The sequence below is a fragment of the Bombyx mandarina genome, chromosome 25, assembly GCF_030267445.1.
Source record: "Bombyx mandarina strain Sakado chromosome 25, ASM3026744v2".
NCBI lineage: Eukaryota > Metazoa > Arthropoda > Insecta > Lepidoptera > Bombycidae > Bombyx > Bombyx mandarina.
The window spans coordinates 6,769,067-6,789,349 of NC_143231.1; the positions used below are offsets into that span (position 1 = coordinate 6,769,067).

Sequence of the window (20,283 nt, forward strand, 5' to 3'; positions counted from 1 at the left end):
ACTAAGCCATGAATATTTGTTTCGTCGACAACTAGATTCTTAAAATTGTACTGTAAACTATTGCGAAAAACTTAATTTTTTTCAATGATTTTGTTTTGAGACTAATAACGCCATCTGTTGATGTTCTGGCGAAAATATAGTAGAATTTGAATGTGTTCTGCGTATGCTTAAAGCGCGCTACGTCGGAATTTACAAATAGTACTACGTATTTGCAAAAGGTGGCGTTGTCTCACTAATTTATACATGGGGCTGATGGCGATTTCTCTCGCATTGAAATTAATATTTACACGTGTTAAACGACAGAAATATTTGATTGATAACCTTCTAAACGGCAACAGAAAAAGAAAAAACCGTTATTAATTATTAAAGTCCGGATCTTTTCCTTTCAAAGATTGGCGACCGTGCCCGAATTACTTTTCAGTTTTATCTTTGTATAACCGTTGAAGGTAGATTTGTCGATCGCCCCCCAGCTAGACATTAGGGGGCTCAGCTAAGCCATTCGCTATCACAAGTCTTAACATTATTAGTAGATAATAATTTATTACCATAAAAACAAAGCGTTAAGCAATCTAATTCTAATTCAATATTCCTTGATTATGACACTAGAGTAAATATCATTCATGACTATTTTTCTTAAATTAAAATTGATTAAAACAAGGGAAATTATAGTAAATTATATTTTTAGTATAATTTTATAGGTACAGTAATAGTGTATTCGGTGTAGTTTTAGATGTAACAGAGGAACTATTCTTAGTTTTTTATAGTATTTTATAGGTATTTTCTGTCAGAATTTTTGTGTTCAACAAAACATATGTTCAAATATATTTTAATGCTTCAGATTCCTAAATGTCCGCACTAGGGCTACTCAGATGTCGGATTACGGACACCTAATTCTAGTGTCAAGACAATATTCACAATACAAAATTAAAAGCGAAGGTAAACTTTTGTATTTTTTATCGTCGCTATTTATCTAATGAATCAATGAACTCAAAAAATCTACGCATCTTAAAGGAACTAAATTTCTTTAGAAGTTTGTGTTAGATTTTTTCTGGTTAAGACACACTTCTGTTGTAAAATTATTGCATGGGTGGGGGATTAACGTGCTCACGGCCCGCTTGGCGATTGGTTGTAGCTGGAGGCTGTAAACATCACAATTTGAATACCACCACCGTAATGTGGGCTGTACCATGTTGCAAATGAAAAATCAGAATTACCCGTGCGCGCTCACAATAAACTCACAATACAGTATGTTAGTTTTGCTAATGGACTTCGATAACTATTCAACAAAGAGACAACTCATTCAGCTCAGTAAACAAAACTTCCGAATTACACCTGCATGAGTAAAACAGCACACATACATAAATAAATTATAAGTGTTCCATTATGTGCAGCTTGGAGGAAATCCATTCGTCCGATATTGTTTGTTATTCTCACAAAAAAAAAGGTAATTTATGAAGAGACCAATAATTAATTTTCGTTCGAAAATTTTGCTGCATCGGTCAATAGGAATGACGAGCACTTAGGGATGATAAGGCAACGGTAAAATGTTAGTGTTGTCAAATATAATTAATCGATTTTCCTCGTTTTTTGTATTAATCGTGTTCGATTTTATCGATTATCCATGTAATGTTACAGTGGGCACTACAGCAGTAATAAAGTATTTTGAGTTCAAATGAAATTGCGGCTATAAAAGTCTATTAAATATGAAAGTGCTCTAAATTTCGACTTTGTGTAGCGTTTAATTTCAAACAATATAATAAACGGTTTTCTTTTGTTTCAATATCAAAATTCACAATAATCCAAGTGTAATAGCAATAATAATACTGCTTTTTTCCTTGGAATTCTTAGTACAAATTTGATGCACCTACATGTCATCGTTATATTATTATTTTTATATATATTTTTGCATATTGGTGACAAGAGTTTATGGCTAACCTGACTTAAAGCGATTACCGGAGCCCCTAATCATCTAAACGGGAACGCATAACTGCGTCACAGTATATGGTAGCAGGAGTCATTCGAGTGGGCTTATAGTCTAGTCTAAGTCATGGTGGCCTAAAGGATAAGATGTCCGGTGCATTCATGTTGAGCGATGCACCGGTGTTCGAATCCTGCAGGCGGGTACTAATTTTTCTAATTAAATATGTACTTAGCAAATGTTTACTATTGACTTCCACGGTGCAAAAATAACTTCGTGTAATAAAAATCAAACCCACAAAATTATAATTTGCCTAATTACTGGTGGTAGGACCTCTTGTGAGTCCGTACGGGTAGGTACCACCACCCTGCATACTTCTGCCGTGATGCAGTAATGCGTTTCGGTTTGAGTATGAAGGGTGGGGCAGCCGTTGAAACTATACTGAGACCTTAAAACTTTTAGGGTGGGTGGCTCATTTACGTAGTAGATGTCTTTGGGCTCCACTAACCACTTAACACCAGGTAGGCTGTGAGTTCGTCGACCCATCTAAGCAATAAATAAATAAAGTACTCCTTCAATACAATCTCCTACAATAATCATGAGAAAATACTTGCTATAATACTTAAATGTTGACGGTTCGCGGGAGCCGCTTACAAAATTTAGGTGTACTTATTTTTTGGAAATCAAACTACAAAAAGGGAACTCCAAAAACTGTTTTTCACTTCTTGATGATTACTAGTATTATTTGTTCTGGTGACACACACAATTCGTGATGCGAAAGGCAAGTAACATTTACCCACTAAAACAAAACTACCATACCTATTGTTCTGCGAATCGGCATAAAAACTTAAGTTTTAATAGTGACTCGATCATTTGTTTTGTTCAAAACGATGAGTACCTATATTCGTCAACGCGCATGCAACTCGCGACCCGATCGAACGAAAATCGATTCGATATTACTGTATCTCGTATCGATGACAATTATTACTACAGTGTCGTCGGCAATACCAGCAATACTCGGTAGATAGTTAAAGACACTCACTCCGACACGCTCGTTCAAGTCATAAGCTCATAGTCGTATTGTTCTGTTGAACTCAACCAAGTGCATGTTGCAGCATATCGCCCGACTTTGATTATCGCTCGCATTCAAACAAAAACATGAAGGTATGTTCTTTTAAGCTTATGTTCAAAATTTCTTTTATTTGTGTACCATTTAAACAAAGATATACAATAAAAATTACGGGGGAAGGTAGATATCACTGTTTTTCTATGGTTAAGTCAGAGCTGTTGAGAAAATTAACGATACTTTAAAACAATCGCTACGTTTATAATAAAGCTACTGTAAAATAAACTTGGTTTTAGTAGTTCATTAAAATATGATTTACAATCCTTATTTTTTTACTTTTTATTTGTGGGTAAATTTAATATTAATGAAATTTATTGTTGTTTCGTATCCTTTTTATATGAAGCAAACATTTCTATAGGTTGAGAAAATATTTAAAATACATTATTATGATCATAAAATTGAATTAGGCACAATATCGAATGAGGGTTTCTTACTTTTTTGATGTCAAAGAATGACAACTTCATTACTTTTTATTATTTTTTTATTGCATAGGCGAGTGAACGTGCTCACGACCCGCTTGATGCTAAATGGTTATACCGCAGCCCGTAGTCATTACAACGTGAATACCGGCAGCCACTTTGAGACTTGAGGTCTATGCCTCAATTGTTTAGTAATTACGTATCTTACATATCTTTCTCACCATTCAGTTTTTTTTTTAAATATAACTACTGGTAGTGGGTGCATTATGCGCATGCATGGATAGGTACCGCCATTCCTTATCGAACTCATCGAGAAAGGGTTCGACGAGCGAACTAATCCATAGACACAGACCACTGAGTTTCTCGCCGGATCTTCTCAGTGGGTCGCGATTCCGACCCGGTGGTAGATTCTGCGAAGCACGGCTCTTGCTACGGCTAGTGTTAGCAAATTCTCTCAGGTTGAGCCCGTGAGCTCACCTACCCGTCCGGGCGTGGCTGAAATAGCCTCTTAGGATACCAGCGAATAGGGAGGGAAAAAGAAGTGCCACCATCGTATCTCTTTCTGCGGCTAAGTGCATTTTGCATTTCGGTTGGAAGTGCGGAATAGCCATTATTCAATACAATTGAAACACCACTTATTATCAAAAGAGGATCGTGACGTATTTTCGGCATGTTTCGGCGGCATATTAATATTTTGTTGCTCGGTTACATCAGTGTGCTTAATGTGAGTTTTTTAACATTCTCGATAGCGTAAAAGTTAAGTCAAATTTGTATGGAGTTGGAACGTTTTTTTTTGTCTAGATGAGTAGACGAGCTCACAGCCCACCTGGTGTTAAGTAGTTACTGGAGCCCATAGACATCTACGACGTAAATGCGCCACCCACCTTGAGACATACGTTTTTAGACCTCAGTATAGTTAAAACGGCTACCCCACCCTTCAAACCGAAACGCATTACTGCTTCACGGCAGAAATAGGCTTGGTGGTGGTACCTACGCGTGCGGACTCACAAGAGGTCCTACCACTAGTAATTACGAAAATTATAATTTTGCGGGTTTGATTTTTCTTACACGATGTTATTCCTTCACCGTGGAAGTCAATCGTGAACACTTGTTAAGTACGTATTTCATTAGAAAAATTAGTACCCGCCTGCGGGGTTCGAACACCGTTGCATCGCTCGATACGAATGCACCGGACGTCTTATCCTTTAGGCCACGACGACTTCACGTTTGCCTACGTTTGCCTCTAGGGGCGCTGTTCCAACTACATACAAATTTAAGGCAACTTTTATATTATCGAAAACATTAAAAAACTCGCGTTAAGCACACAGATAACGTTGGACGTCCACCTTCATACATGATGTCTTTTATGAAATTATTAATTGCTATTGTAGGTAGATAGGCATACGTCTTGGTGGTGAGCGGTGATCGTCGGTGGTGATTAGTCAAGCCGCTGTCTAAAATATTTTATTAGGGGTTAAAGTATGAAATTGACGACATATCGTCTAAAAAGTTGAAATTGTTTTTTTTTAATATTTAACATATTTATTTAATCAAAATATCTACCATTTTATTATCTATAAATTGCTGCCATGCATCTAATATGAAGATCATTTATGTCTTTGCTATAGAAATCTAGTGATCTAGATTCTATACAAGCTGTGTGAAAGCATTTTGTACTGCCCTCCGGGGAAGAAAACTTTTTATCACGTAGAAAATTGTCCAAATCACGAAAAAATGGCAGTCCGTTGGGAAAATGGTTTTTCGGGCTGTATGAGGTCTCGCGTTATCATGGAGCAACAACGGTAAAGATCGATTCATGAGTCGGGGCTGTTTCACTGCAAGTTTTGCTATCATTGTTCGGAGTTCGGCACAGTAGACATCTGCCTTTATTGCTTAACCAGTTCGGAGAAAGCTATAGTGAATAACACCACGCTGAGACCACCAAATAGTTACCATTACCTTTTTATTGGTAAGCTTTGCTGTTGCGGCGTTTGACCTAAAATCTTTTATTGCCTTTGTAGGCAGACGAGCATACGACCCACCTGATGGTAAGTGGTCACCGTCGCTCATGGACGTCAGTAATGTCAGGGGCAGAGCCAAGCCGCTTATTTTTCGCTTACAGTTATCGTAAAGAACCCACTTTTCATCACATGTCACAATTCGATCCAATATTCCTTCATTTCTGTATCGATTCAATAAGGCAACACAAGTTTCAACACTCGTTTCTTTCTGCAGATCAGTCAAATCATGAGGCACCCATTTTTCATATTTTTTTATTTTATTGATTTTACGCAAATGCGTCAATATTGTTGGTAAGGTAACGTTAAACCATGCTGCTAATTCTTGGGTGGTTTGGCTCGGATCGGCGTCCACATTATTCACATGTGTGGGCGGTCTTCAACGTGGTTCGTTCTTCAAATCAAACTTTCCATCACGAAAGCATTTAAACCAAAATCGCACGGTGCGTTCATTAGCAGTCCCCTCACTCCCTTTTTTTTTTTTATGATTGAAGGATTACTGGTGGCCCGGAGGCCTTTCCAGTTTCACCAGGACAGGTGGGCGAGCAAAGGCTCAGCCAGGAGGGCTCACTCCCTTCTCCAAACGCAACATTGATATTACAAGCTGTTTCTGCAGCGTTTGTTCCGCGTAGCAACTAGTATTCAAAAATCACTCAAATTTTCGAAGTACCCATCTTTCTTGTTTAAGCTGATTAAAAAAAACAACTAAAAGTCGATAATCGAATGTTGCACGTTTTTTCAAAGAAGAACCTCATAGGTACCAATTGAAAAAAGTTTCCCTCAAAAATCTCAAACCATAAAGTTTCTATGTCAATTCGAAGTACCTATTACAATAAAACGGCAATTTCATACTTTAATCCCTATTATTATCTATAGGTATGTAAAGAAAAACCTTCATAGTCTAAAACTCTTTAGCTTTCTAAAAAGGATTTTTCTCATATGTCATTCAGTGAAGTTTAACATTCAGTAAAAAGAAAGTTCAGTTTGTTTAAAAATATAAATTTTATTAGATTAAGGGCTTTAAATATTGTTTTCTCACTATACATAAATATAACAAAACGCAATTCGAAGTACCTACTACAATAAAACGGTAATTTCATACTTTAACCCCTATTATAATAAGAGCCGTGCTATGGTGCAGACTAAAATACCTACCTACCGGCCAAAATTACTCTTAGGTCTGTCGCACGTCTTAGGACTACAGTAAATGTAACACACATCAAGTTTGTTTATTACACTTAGCTCCATAAAAAACGAATCACGATTCAATTTAAATTCTAATTGTAAACAACTACTTTTTCTTTATAATACGACCGATGCTCTCGACTTATCTGCTGTTTACAGTTTAACTACGCTAAATACTAATTACATTGTTATCATTATCATTATCGTTTTACATGTAGACGCCACGATCTGTTTATCTAATTTAATAGCAGTTTAATTAGTTAATAATTAAATATTTTTTCTATTTTGTTGACGATAATAACTATTAGACAAGAAGAGGATGCCCCTAAATATATCAAAATATTATAATATATTATTCATTTGTAAAACACATTCCATTGATAAATTATTTATCGCATCTCTCTTCCGGTGGACTTTTGTTCTATAAAGCTATTAATATTTTATTCACTGGCCGCTTAATTTCCTCTCAAAGGATTTAAAAATTTGAAAATTCCTAAAGTATCAAGGCTAAATGTTAAAAAAATCGTACCAATTTAAGAACTCATCCTTCTTTTTCTGTGAAGTCTGTTAAAGTTAAGTCTTTATGATTATTTTCATTTATTGATTACATGTAGGAATTGCCATCATCTTATTTCGAATTTTATTAAATGGCACTACTTCTAAATTTCAACAATCAGGTGCGCAGATTCCAGTGGAAATATTATAGCTATCGATTCCTGAGCGTGGTATAAGTTATTAGGATACCTTTAGCGATTTTCGGTTAGGAAACCCCAAATAAATATATATTCTTTGTATGAAATAATAAAAAAAGCTTCTATGATGTAGGTACCTATTTCGAAATATTTTAAAGCTTATCGCGTTTTTTTTATTGTTATATTATAACAATAACAGTTGCTAGCTGTGAACGTTGAGAATATTTAATTACCGACTTAATTGTATTAATTGTCCGACTCGCGAAAACTGAACGCGAAAAAAGAAAATACTAGATTATTATACTCTTCGCGTTTTTCGGACGCGTCTCATCGAGTGTTATGATGATCTACGAAAATCAAAATTTCCATCACAAAAGCGTTTCAACAAACCAAAATCGCACGGTGCGTTCATTAGCAGTCCCCTCTCCAACCGCAACATTGATATCGCGAGCTGTTTCTGCAGCGTTAGTGCCGCGTCCTGAGTTACTCGCCGGATCTTCTCACTGGGTCGCGTTTCCGATCCGGTGGTAGATTCTACGAAGCACTTCTCTTGCTAGGGTCAGTGTTAGCAACACTCCGGAACTCGTATTCAAAAATCACTCGAATTTTCGAAGTATCCATCTTTCTTGTTTAAGCTAAATGAAAAATAAAAAAAACTGAAAGTCTATAATCGATTGTTGCACTTTTTTTAAAAGAAGAACCTCATAGGTACCAATTGAAAAAAGGTTTCACTCAAAAATCATTCGTTGAAACATTAAAATGCCTCTTTAGTAACGAGTTCATTATATCGAATATCATTAACAGAGGAAACAGACACCTCGTTTGTCTATTGATTAGATCTGAGTAATTGCACACGGTAAAATTTGATCGGTAGCAGGACGCATTTTAAGATACTAGTCTGCCTATTTCTATTGCGAAACAATCGGTCCTTAAACCATTCACACTTAGATCTCACGACTCAAGTTCATGGTATTGACGTTAGGTTGTCTTTGGACCCTGGCAATCATTTGAAAGCAAGGTGTGCTCTGAGCTCAGTTATCCATCTAGTGCTGTAAAATAAAGTATATTATGTTCTTATTTCAACATCTGTATCAGGTATATCTGTTAAAAATATTAGAAATCTCTAAAATTTTATATATTACGACACTCCACCGGCATTTTTATTGTTATAGTTTATTTATTTCAAAATGTCTTTTTTTTTATTGCTTAGATGTGTGGACGAGCTCACAGCCCACCTGGTGTTAAGTGGTTACTGGAGCCCATAGACATCTACAACGTAAATGCGCCACACACCTTGAGATATAGTTCTAAGGTCTCAGTATAGTCACAACGGCTGCCCCACCCTTCAAACCGAAACGCATTACTGCTTCACGGCAGAAATAGGCGGGGCGGTGGTACCTACCCGTGCGGACTCACAAGAGGTCCTACCACCAGTAATTACGCAAATTATAATTTTGCGGGTTTGATTTTTATTGCACGATGGTATTCCTTCACCGTGGAAGTCAATCGTGAACATTTGTTGAGTACGTATTTCATTAGAAAAATTGGTACCCGCCAGCGAGATTCGAACACCAGTGCATCGCTCGATACGAATGCACCGGACGTCTTATCCTTTAGGCCACGACGACTTAGTGTTAGTTTTAGTTAGTTTGCACCTGCTCTCCCTATTACCAAAACATAGCTATGCTTATTATTTATTAGTTTAAGCTCGACCATAACTGAAAGCTCAGACAAGCTCTCTTTTGTTTCGTATTGAATATTTTTGTAGCTGTATTTGCTTACAAATATTTTTTAATGCATTTCAACTCGTCAATTTTTATTAAAAAACATAAAAACAAAATCAATCAGAAGACCATAGAAAAAAACACATACTATATATTGATAATCATTAGGGTAGTTTAATGTCGTTTCCGCTTCGATAACGGTCTTCCTACACCGTTTAAAAATATAACAATACACATCACACATATAGGTTTCGGATATTTTTCAAATACATCGGTTTGTTTGAGAATTCACAGAATCGTCTCGGCCGATGAATAAACAAACACAAATAAGAGATATTAACGAACGTTCAACGTGTAATTGATAACCTTTATTGTTGACCCAACGAGTGCCGGTCTTCCTTTCTCGTAAATAAATTAAAGTTTTCGGTTTAGGGTTCGTCTCATGCAAGTGTGCTTACTGCGAGTTTTTTAACGTTCTCGATAGCGTAAAAGTTAACTCAACTTTGTATGCAGTTGAAACAGCGCCCCTAGCGGCAAACGTATGACGATCCCATTCCATACAAACATGAGCTAACTTTTACGCTATCGAGAACGTTAAAAAACTAGCACTAAGCACAAAGGGCTGCGTAATCGTAATCTGGAATAACTTGCACTCGGTCACCCGACATAATGTGGCTATTAGACTTCGCATAGGGTTTTTAAGTAGGCATTTACTAATCTTCGAGATTTTTACGCCAAATATCTATAAATGAAATATGAAAAAAAAAACGTTATATTTTCATCGTAATTTGTAAATCTAAATTTTGGTATAGAGTTTATATAATAATAAACTGCAAATCATAGAACAAAAAATGGATGAAATAAAATATACCAAAATAAAAAACGGCTAAACCGAATGGGATTTTACATATACTATAGGATTATAGCACGTTACAACGAATATACTACTGGAGATAGCGGGATACCCAAGGAGGGTTGATGTTAGGCCGGTGGCCGGTAGTACAACTCATGCCAAGCTCCTAGGTACCATGATAAGAGGACATAATGCGCCATCACACATTACTGGTGGTAGGACCTCTGGTGAGTCCGCACGGGTAGGTACCACCGCCCCGCCTATTTCTGCCGTGAAGCAGTAATGCGTTTCGGTTTGAAGGGTGGGGTAGCTGTTGTAACTATACTGATACCTTAGAACTTATATCTCAAGATGGGTGGCGCATTTACGTTGTAGATGTCTATGAGCTCCAGTAACCAGTTAATACCAGGTGGGCTGTGAGCTCGTTCACCCATCTAAGCAATAAATAAATAAAAATCTCCACATAATTTAGTATAAGGACAAGAAGAAGGTCTATAAATAAATACATTTCAAAAGGCCAGTTTATAAATTAACGGTAGACAGCGGCTTAGCTCTGCCCCTGGCATTGCTGACGTCTGTCGGCTACAATAAGCACTCATCATCAGGTGGCCCGTGCCCTCGCCTGCCCACAAAGGCAGATGCCCAAAAGAGATGTTGAAACAACTCGCTTGCTATCGTCGTAAGTTCACAGTATGACAAACTTTTTCTGTAATGTGAATGACCACTGCACAACTCAATCGGACAGATCGTGTCGTAGGTTATCGACCATACTAACATCCATTTTTAAAGTACGTAATGAAAAATATTGTGACGCTCAAGATCTGCATGTGTGTGTGTAATTTCTACATTATTATTTTTTAAATAGATTACATCGAAATTCTACTGGATTCATATTATTATTACACGCTTTATTTTTTTAGTATTCTTTATCTTCTGCGTTTTAAAAAATTAAGCCGGAAGTTGCCGATTATAATTATAATAATTAAATTAACCGAGTAGATAACGCACATGTTATTATTACGCGTTTCCGGAAGCCAATAAATAGTCAGACACCACCACCGGAATGTACACTTTATGAGATGTTCAGTCAATTGATTTAGTACTCGATTGCCATATCCCTAGAACTGAAGGGCATTACCTAGTCTCTAATCACAGGAACCTCAACCAGTTATATAATACACGATTTTTCAGTAGGTATTCCTTAGGCTTACTTAGACTTAGGCTTAGGTAGAAGCGAAAGTTATATATACATTTATGTGTAAGTCGAGTGAATAAGTAGCTCATATAAAAGTCTTAATTGTATTAAAACTGAAAGTTTGTCTATTTGTTTGTCCTCGAAACGAAGCAGCATTTCGACATGAATTTTTTGAAGCGATAATTCTGGAGAATGATGTCGGCTACATTTTATCCCGAGAACATCTCATTCCTACTGAAAACTACTGACTTTTCCTTGGCCACACGGGCGAAGCCGCGAGTAACTGCTAGTTACCTAATAAATTTGAGAAGAGTTTACCGCTGCTGCTTGGAAGTATCAACAACAATAGTTCGAGAAATCGGAAAACCAGAAAGATCACTATGACGTCCATATAAAAGCATAGTTTTATATTGAAAAGATTAGCACGTCCTGATTTGCGTAATTAGGTATCAAACAAACAACAACCCATTTATGTACGTTACAGATACCGCGGAGCATTAATTCTTGTTTATGAAGTGTGATACCAGACTGACCTACGTTGCAAATGTTTAATCAAATTACCCTCCTTGCATAACATTAGTGATCGTTGATTGACGATTGGCCTACATCTTCGATCACATTAATATCATTCAATCTAGATGACACGAAACCTTGACATTTTGCATAAGAAATCTTTATCTGTATACTTAGTGCGAGTTTTTTAACGTTCTCGATAGCGTAAAAGTTAACTAAAATTAGTATGGAATTGGAACGTTTGCCTACGTTTACCGCTAGGGGCGCTGTTCCAACTGCATACAAAATTGAGTTAACTTTTACGCTATCGAAAACGTTAAAAGACTCGTACTAAGCACACTGGATGGGTAAATGCTACGAACCACAAACCAGGTATTAAGAAGTAAGGTGATTATCGAAGCGGTATGGAGATCTTAACGCGAATACGTCCAGCCATCTGGAGGTATGAGATTGAAATCTCAATGGTATTGTTTCTAGGATGTTTTACCAATCAAATACAAAAAATAATCTTACGTATTTTATCCTCATTACATTATATTCCGATCTTTCTAATACTTTACAGTTTTCGTGGGCACGAACGAATTAGGTTTTCATAGATATTCGCATATTGTACTAACTACCGTAATTTCTCCATAAAAAATATTCTTTTACGTTTCATTTCACACAGAATCAACTGTTTGTTGACTTGAACACGGAATCTATATAATAGCTATATAATAGGGGTGAAAGACTATTTGGTTTAAGCGACATTTCGCTTAATACGCGACATTTATCTTTGAAATTAAAGCTCCGCTTTATTTGGTATTATAATTAACAATTCGATGTTTTTAATAGAACTTCAATTAAGTGTACTAAATTCAAATAGCTGAAGAAGTTTTTTTGTTATTATTATTTTTCCAAATATGTATTAAACTGTAAATGGCTTTCCTGGAAAATTGCAAAAATGTCGCTTAAGCCAAATAAATAGTCTTTCACCCCTTGATATGCATTTTTTTAATACACGTTGCTCTTCTTTCGTGATGGCAATCATTCGTAAATACGTGTTAACCATTATAAATACTAGTAATGTGTTGATCGGGAATTTTCTAACGATCTATAGCAATTTCCTAACGATCTATAGGTTTTCCCGTATGGGCATAGTTTGCGTCTGGGCGTAGCTCCCCTCCGGGCGTAGCTGGAATAGCCTCTTAGGCTACCAGCGAAGAATAAAAAACAAGGTTTCATGGGCCCATCAAATGGTTTTATCCTAAATTGAACTTCAGAGTTAAAGAGAATACTTTTTTCAAATTTATTTATATTTTCTGTTGTTTCAGGAAATTACTTTATTCGTGTTATTGTGTTGTGGAATCGTTGTATTCGGGAAGCAATGCTGTCCCGATGGCGTAATAATTTCACCACGGGGTAAATGCGGCACAGAGCCAATGGTCAGCATGAACTGCAGCAATGGAAGATTGCTATTGAAAGATATAATCTTGAATGGAAATAAGGTGTCTACTCAGGACACTCCAGATTTTGTTTTCGCCGAAGATCCTGATGAGTAAGCCTTTTTTATTATTATTTGTAAACAATAATATTTGAACGCCCCTCATGGTTCGAAAGGTAGGATCCGTTCGTCCGAATACAGACTTGGATGTCATGTCTATAAGAATTAGCGTTGTGCTATATAAGAAGAATAATCTACAACCAAAATTCTAATGTCCCATTTTATGGAAGCTATCTGTTTTTAAAACAATAAAAACAATTTTTATTGTCAATGCACAACTAGAAAACATTCAATCGTTAAGAGAACGCTTTCATATTATCTTTCATATACCATAGTAAGCGGCCTCCATAAAAGCTTTGAAATCTTGTATTTTTCTTTTACGTCTTTTGCTTGTTGTTCTTTTAGGTATTGTCTCGGTGCGATGTACAAAAACGGTACAGACTATAGTTCGGGAATTATCTCCATTGCGCTTGTATGCTTCGAACCATCGCTTAAGGCCAACGACATTGAGACAAGCGGAATACTAACGTTAATATCTGTAGTGTTTTTATTAGCGACTTTCGCTGTGTACACATATTTTCCAAATTTAAGGTTAGTATTTATCCTATTATTTGTACAATAACTACATAACTTGTATTCTTCCAATATGAAATTAGGAAACCTCCTTTTGGAATACCTTATATATATCTGCTATATGTGCTCATACATTATTATTAACATATGCCGTAGGCATCGTGTTTAGTCGGACTCCGTAGACCTCACAAAGTAAATGACTTTAATATCCTTTCACATCTTTGTACCATTATGTGCGAATTATGGTTTGTCAGAGTTGTATACATAACGTTTATAACTGCAATGTATTAAGTAAGTAGATTGATCAAAAAATTATTTTCAGAGACCTCCAAGGCTTATGTTACATGTCTATGAGCATAAGTATGGCGCTTGGATTCTTGTCATTAGGAGTACTGCAACTGAATACAGGGTTTCGTCAAGATTTATGTACATTGACAGGTATAATTAAAAGTTTTTATTAGCTTGACCTACATATATTTAACACGTCTGATTAACTTGAAAATTAGATGATCGCTGACAATACCATAATTTTATTATTTGGCTTAATATCCTGACCCGGATTATCAAGATAAAAAAGGATTATTTTCATTATTAGTTCAACTTGTAACTAAAAACTTTTTTTTAAACTATATTTAAGTTTTTGATCATATCCAATATTGGCGCGCAAACTTTGCAAAATTCGACTGAATGGGTATGGAGCCTAAATATACGATGGGTTAACTACTGTTCATAGACTTTTACACAAAGATTAGCTACATCTGACACCATGGAAACGAATATTATAATTCTTATATTTGGTTTGCGATTTTTAAAGAGAAATCCTGAGCAGGTCTCTAAATTGAATTTAGTTCAATTTTAATGACTTTTACGATATTAAAATAAATATCAATATTAACCCGATTATCCATAACTACTGAAAACTTTAAAGCTTATTCCTGCTTAAACATACATGTGTACATATTTTAATGTAGTAAGAATGGAACGTATGAAAAGAGTGTGAAACGGAACGTTAGGATGTGAATGAGAGAAAACAGTAAGAAAAAGAAAAGAGAATGACAGAAAAGAAAAGGAAGTTGGCGAAGAGGGTTAAAACGTAAAAAAGGTGTTAGATATTTTTTTAATTAAAATAACAGACGATTTTATGCAATGCGCTCCCTATTAATTATTTATATTTCTCTTAATATTTCATTAATATCACATTAATATTTCTTTAATTGTGCATTTAATACGTTAAAATGTTTTAGGATTCGTCGTGTACACTTGGATGATAGCAACATTCTTTTGGATGAACGTGATTTGTATAAACGTATGTCGTTCAGTGCTGTGAGTATAAAACGAAATTTTATGTTTATAACAAACTTTGAGGAATATTGTGGCTCATATAATCATGACGTTTGAACCATAAAATTTCGCATCGATATATAACACACCATTACAATTACAAAAAATACATTAAATAACATAATAATTGAGGTATTTAAAATATTCCGAATGGGTTAGTTATGATTTATATTTATCCTGTGTCAATTATGGGCACTCCAGTTTTAGGATCATGTACAAATGAAGTGGGTATGTTTACTATACGGGTGGGTCAATTTGTCATAGAAACTGAATCAATATTAGCATTTGAACAAGAGATGTATTTTTGGGTAATATTTTATGGACATTACTTCTTTGGTATATATTTTCCGTATCGACACAACTTTTTTTAAATAATTAAAAGTCTGTTAAACGGTGTTCGAATCCCGCAGATGGGTACAAATTTTTCTAATATAATACGTACCTACTCGGCAGATGCTCTCGATTGACTTGCACGATGAAGGAATAACATCGTATAATAAAAATCAAACCCGCAAAATTAAAATTGCGTAATTACAGGTGGTAGGACCTGTTGTGAGTCCGCACGGGTAGGTACCACCACTCTGCCTATTTTTGCCGTTAAGCAATAGTGCCTTTCGGTTTGAAGGGCGAAGCACCCGTTGTAATTATACTCAGTCCTTAGAACTCATATCTCATATGCAATAAAAAAAAACTGGGGTTCGCGCTACAAATCAATTAGAGATCTACTTTAAGGTTCGTATTCACGAATATTATACGCGTGGGGCTCCCACGTGCAGATGTTAATAATTATTCTTGTCTACATTTTAGCAACGCTTCTCGCTTGGCAAAATCGGATAGAAAGCAATTTCTGTGGTACAGTTGTTACGCGTGGGGCGGTACTTTAGCACTACTCTTTGTGGCCATCATTACGACCTTCGTCGACGGAGACCACTGGAAACCAGGTTTTGGTGAATCGAGTTGTTGGTTCAACGGTCAGTACGGGATACTTTTGTATACTTAATTATTTATTAAGAAAATTTATATAAACCAGTCACTTATTTATAGATAATTTGTAATTCTATACGTTATTATATCTATGGTATCTGCAAATGTCATTTTTTTTTTGAGAATGTTATCGAATATTAACGGTGGAGCGTATTCAGCGGCCGCACAATCTGGTAACACCGTTCTGACCATTTCAGCTAGGGTTGCCACCCGTACTTTATAATTAAGTATTGTACGTTATTTCAAGTAATTGTACTCTATACTTCATGTAAACAATAAAGTATACACGAAAATACTTTATTTGGCATGATTTGGTTTCTTTGGGATTTTGAAATGTTTAGTCATATCTATTGTTTCGTTAAGCGAAATACATCGATTGCCCAATCGATGTCGCCACTCGCCAACGCCACATCACCTAAGCACTCGTTTTTTTAAAAAATATTTCTGACCGCAACTTAATCTCAAATGTCAACAAAGTCACTGTCATGAATTGTCATAATGTCTCGTTTAATTTGTTCAATGATAATAAAAAATGCATTTAAAGATAATAATAATAAATAAATTGTACTTTATTTTGATACTATGTACTTTTTTTCCTACCTATAATAACCAATGTACTTTATCTGCAAAAAAAAGGTGGCAACCTTAATTTCAGCCCGCAAAACAATCACGGAAGTAATCACGATTTGTACTCAAACACGATTTTTTTTTTTTTATTGACCTTGTAGGCAAACGAGCATATGGCCCACCTGATGATGAGTGTACATTAACGTCGCTTCTTTCACTGACAATTGTTTTTTTTTTCAGGTCGCACCGAAACATGGATCTTTTTCTACGGACCGATTGCGTGTTTGATAGCTTTGAATATTGGCCTATTCTTGCTGTCATTTGTTCATTTGTGGCTGCAGACTATCAAATACGAAGTCAATAAACTGAACAACTTGAAGTATAAGTAAGTTTTTTTTCATAATTCAGCGCCATGATAGACCACGGGTAGACTGAATACTTAGGGTGTTAGGAATAGACAAATCTATCTCTCTCTTTCTAACCAGTTTTTGGGTGGAACTCAATAACTCGCCCAGACGATATAACCTTGCGGCGAGCCCATGGTTAAATTATAGTGGTTATAATAATCCATCAAAAGCTATGTATACTATATATAATATACTACCTATACGTTAATCTAATTTACTTGTTTTGGTGGCAAATCGATTTTATATAGTTTAACTCAAATTACCATTATCCAATTATTTGTCTAGATTACACTAAAAATATCCCTAATTTTCTCGTATTCACTTTATATTATCATTATTTAATAGTATTGAAAGAAACGATTAAGAAATAAGGGTTTCTCATAGATTTATTACTCTCTTCTTCATCGTTCCCTCGCATTAAAACTGTATAATCTCAGAACTTACTAATTTTACAGGAGAGTGTTTTAAATGTTTAACATGTAATGCTTTTAATATTAATTATATTTGCAACATTTTATTTTTTATTTTTTGCCAGTTACATTATCTGTCTTTTAAATTAAGATAAAATTATGTATTAATTTTGTTAATAGTAGTTAAAAGTTTAGTTTTTTTTTACCTATGAAATAAAAAATAAAAAAAAACTAAAGTACGCTCTTTTGACAGTATTCATGAGAAAAATACTGGTGATACCAAATGTTTACGCATATTAACTAAATTTCGAATATTTTTGATAATTGTACACTTTTAATGCGAAAAGGCGACGTGACTTTCCTCCATAGTGTTCGGTTATGGGTGGCATGGACCGCATGGTATAGACTACTACCAACCGCTTTCTTAACCAGATCTGACAATCTGGCTAGTGTTCTGCACACGGCGCGCTTGTCTTCTATACGACCCAAAATATGAGCTTGTGTAATTCATCTCTGGGAGACCGCATGATATGACCGAAGAAGCTCATAAACACACTCTTGGCAGATGACAGAGAGGCTTTTTGGAAGTTTACCTCTATTAAGATGGACTCGTTAGGTCTCATTTAACTCTCTCTCTCTCTAACGACTAAAATACATTACTAACAAATCAGAGCATACATGTTTAATATAGGTACGTTATTGTGCTATTTATCTAAAAATACTGAAAATATATGTATTGCAAATTAATTAGTAATATTAACGTGCATGCAATAATGGGCGGGCTTATCGCTTATCACTGTTCGACACCAGAGTTGATGTCGATGTTTAAATGCATTTATTTATATCTTACACGTACTTTTCCCGAGCGCGCGGCAATAATTAATTTGCGACAACTCAGATTATTTAAACATTAATTGGACTTATTAATGCTAGCATAATAAATAATAATTAGTAAATATTTCATTCATACCTCGTTACCATTCCAATTTATTAACACATTAATTATAATGTACATTATAAAATTACTAGTATCCCTTGGCGGTATACACCTTAAGTCCTTTCCAGAATGTTCTTTTTCCTAAGATCGACCTTTTTAGTGTAGTATTGTATCTGCTAGGAAGGCAAAGTCAAGTAAGCCTCAAACTATTACTACTACTACTACTATTACACGCCTATTTCACGCCTAGAAAATGACTTGCAATAAACAAGTTCGGACTCGGGTGGAGGGGTGGGGTAGTCTCTCCTAATTAACAGCGACTTGTATTTAACTCCATGCTGCAACAAACTGGATGGACCGAATGTTGATAATTTCATTTTTAAATTTCAGATTTCTGCTATCACTGAAACTCTTCTTGGTCATGGGGATATCCTGGATATTCGAAATCGCCAGTTTCGCTCACGGAAAGTCGCATATTATCTGGTTCGTAAAAATCAATAATTATAATCTTCGAAAATTTTACTATTCCTTTGATTTTATTTATATCTCTATTATATACTCTACTAAATACGACAAGGCAGCTTAAAATCTTCTACAATATACAATTATTATTATTATAATTAACGATTATCGTTTTTTTTTCTTTTTTTTCAGGAAAATCATGGATATTTTCAACTGTCTCCAAGGCGTTATTATATTCTTATTGCTCGTAGTGCTGAGAAAGAAAGTAATCCAAAATCTAGCGAATGAAAACTGTTGTGTTTTCATAACACGCCGGCTCTCGGATAAACTTAGCCCACATGATGATTCCGATGATCAACAGAACATATTGGGTGATGAAACCGTCGAAGTCCGATTAAATTAATTAGTTACAAACAAATAATAATCAAATTCGTAATCATTGTCTATACATAAAAGGATATGTGATCTGTAAAAATGGAAACGATAACTCATTTAAATAATATTTTTTTTTTTTTAGATTATAAATACTTTGTTAATAAAAAGTAATCTCTAATGGATGTAATCTCTAATCACGGATATTTTTTATGTATTTTATTGTATAGGCAATTTTATGCATATTATTATATCTTTATGATAATAATTCTCAATAAGATTTTAATTTTTAAGTCTAAAATTTGTTTATCTTTGGAAACTTCTTGCTTCTGCTCCTAAACAAACAAAAAACAAAATTTATATTCACTATACACACAAGTTTAATTTTGATTTTTGTTTGTTAGTAATCATAATTTGTTACTAAATTATGCAATGTAGATATTTAAAAGTGTCCTTAATTTTAAAATACGTGACTTGTTTGCGTAATAGTGCCATTGTGTTAAATTACTTGGATAATATAATATTTTTTCCTACAATATCCTGTTTTGTATGGTTATTAATAATATTAAAATAATAAACAATAATAAAATTAAGTTTTATTAACAATTTATAAAACTCCACATGTTTTCTTTTTACTGCATAGACTTTCTGGTGAATTTTTTTTTTTATATGGTTAGTTATTTTTATTTTCGGTGTAGCTGGTTATGACCAGTCATTAACATCGTTAACAATACGATAGCACAAGCGGACCCACTTCGATAAAGCGGCACGACACGAGAACCCTCTCATCGTGGCCGCCGGTAACTACATTCCCGATTCTGCGGACAGAATGGAAAACAGTCGACGTCGCCCAAAACACGTCATCTCGGATCCTCCCGATCCACTAACGGTGCTTTTAGGTACTTCAAGCACCGGTCACCGTTCTCGTCGAACCCGTCGCTTGCGACGAAGGGCTCGACGAGTAAATTAACTCTCAGACACAGCCCACTGAGTTTCTCGCCGGATCTTCTCAGTGGGTCGCGTTTCCGATCCGGTGGTAGATTCTGCGAAGCACGGCTCTTGCTAGGGTTCGTGTTAGCAACGTCATCAGGTTTGAGCCCCGTG

At 35.3% G+C, this 20,283-nt stretch overlaps 2 protein-coding genes across 2 annotated transcripts in view; one reads left to right on the forward strand and one right to left on the reverse strand.

Annotated features, from left to right (window-relative positions):
- LOC114247839 (RNA helicase aquarius) overlaps positions 1–20,283 on the reverse strand; it is a 75,371-nt gene that overhangs the window by 41,920 nt on the left and 13,168 nt on the right. The window lies entirely within an intron of this gene.
- Positions 2,859–19,768, forward strand: LOC114247841 (putative G protein-coupled receptor Mth-like 2). The gene is made up of 9 exons (XM_028180903.2): positions 2,859–3,082; positions 12,957–13,180; positions 13,532–13,717; positions 14,022–14,137; positions 14,944–15,022; positions 15,848–16,011; positions 16,832–16,976; positions 18,736–18,828; positions 19,000–19,768. The coding sequence occupies exons 1-9, from the start codon at positions 3,077–3,079 to the stop codon at positions 19,208–19,210; spliced, it is 1,224 nt and encodes a 407-aa protein (XP_028036704.2). The 5' UTR covers positions 2,859–3,076; the 3' UTR covers positions 19,211–19,768.

Excerpts from the sequence above, each read along its gene's own strand:
- LOC114247841 (XM_028180903.2), top strand. Across the intron at positions 13,718-14,021 it reads ACATATTTTCCAAATTTAAG|AGACCTCCAAGGCTTATGTT; the intron begins GTTAGTATTTAT and ends AATTATTTTCAG. Across the intron at positions 14,138-14,943 it reads AGATTTATGTACATTGACAG|GATTCGTCGTGTACACTTGG; the intron begins GTATAATTAAAA and ends AAAATGTTTTAG.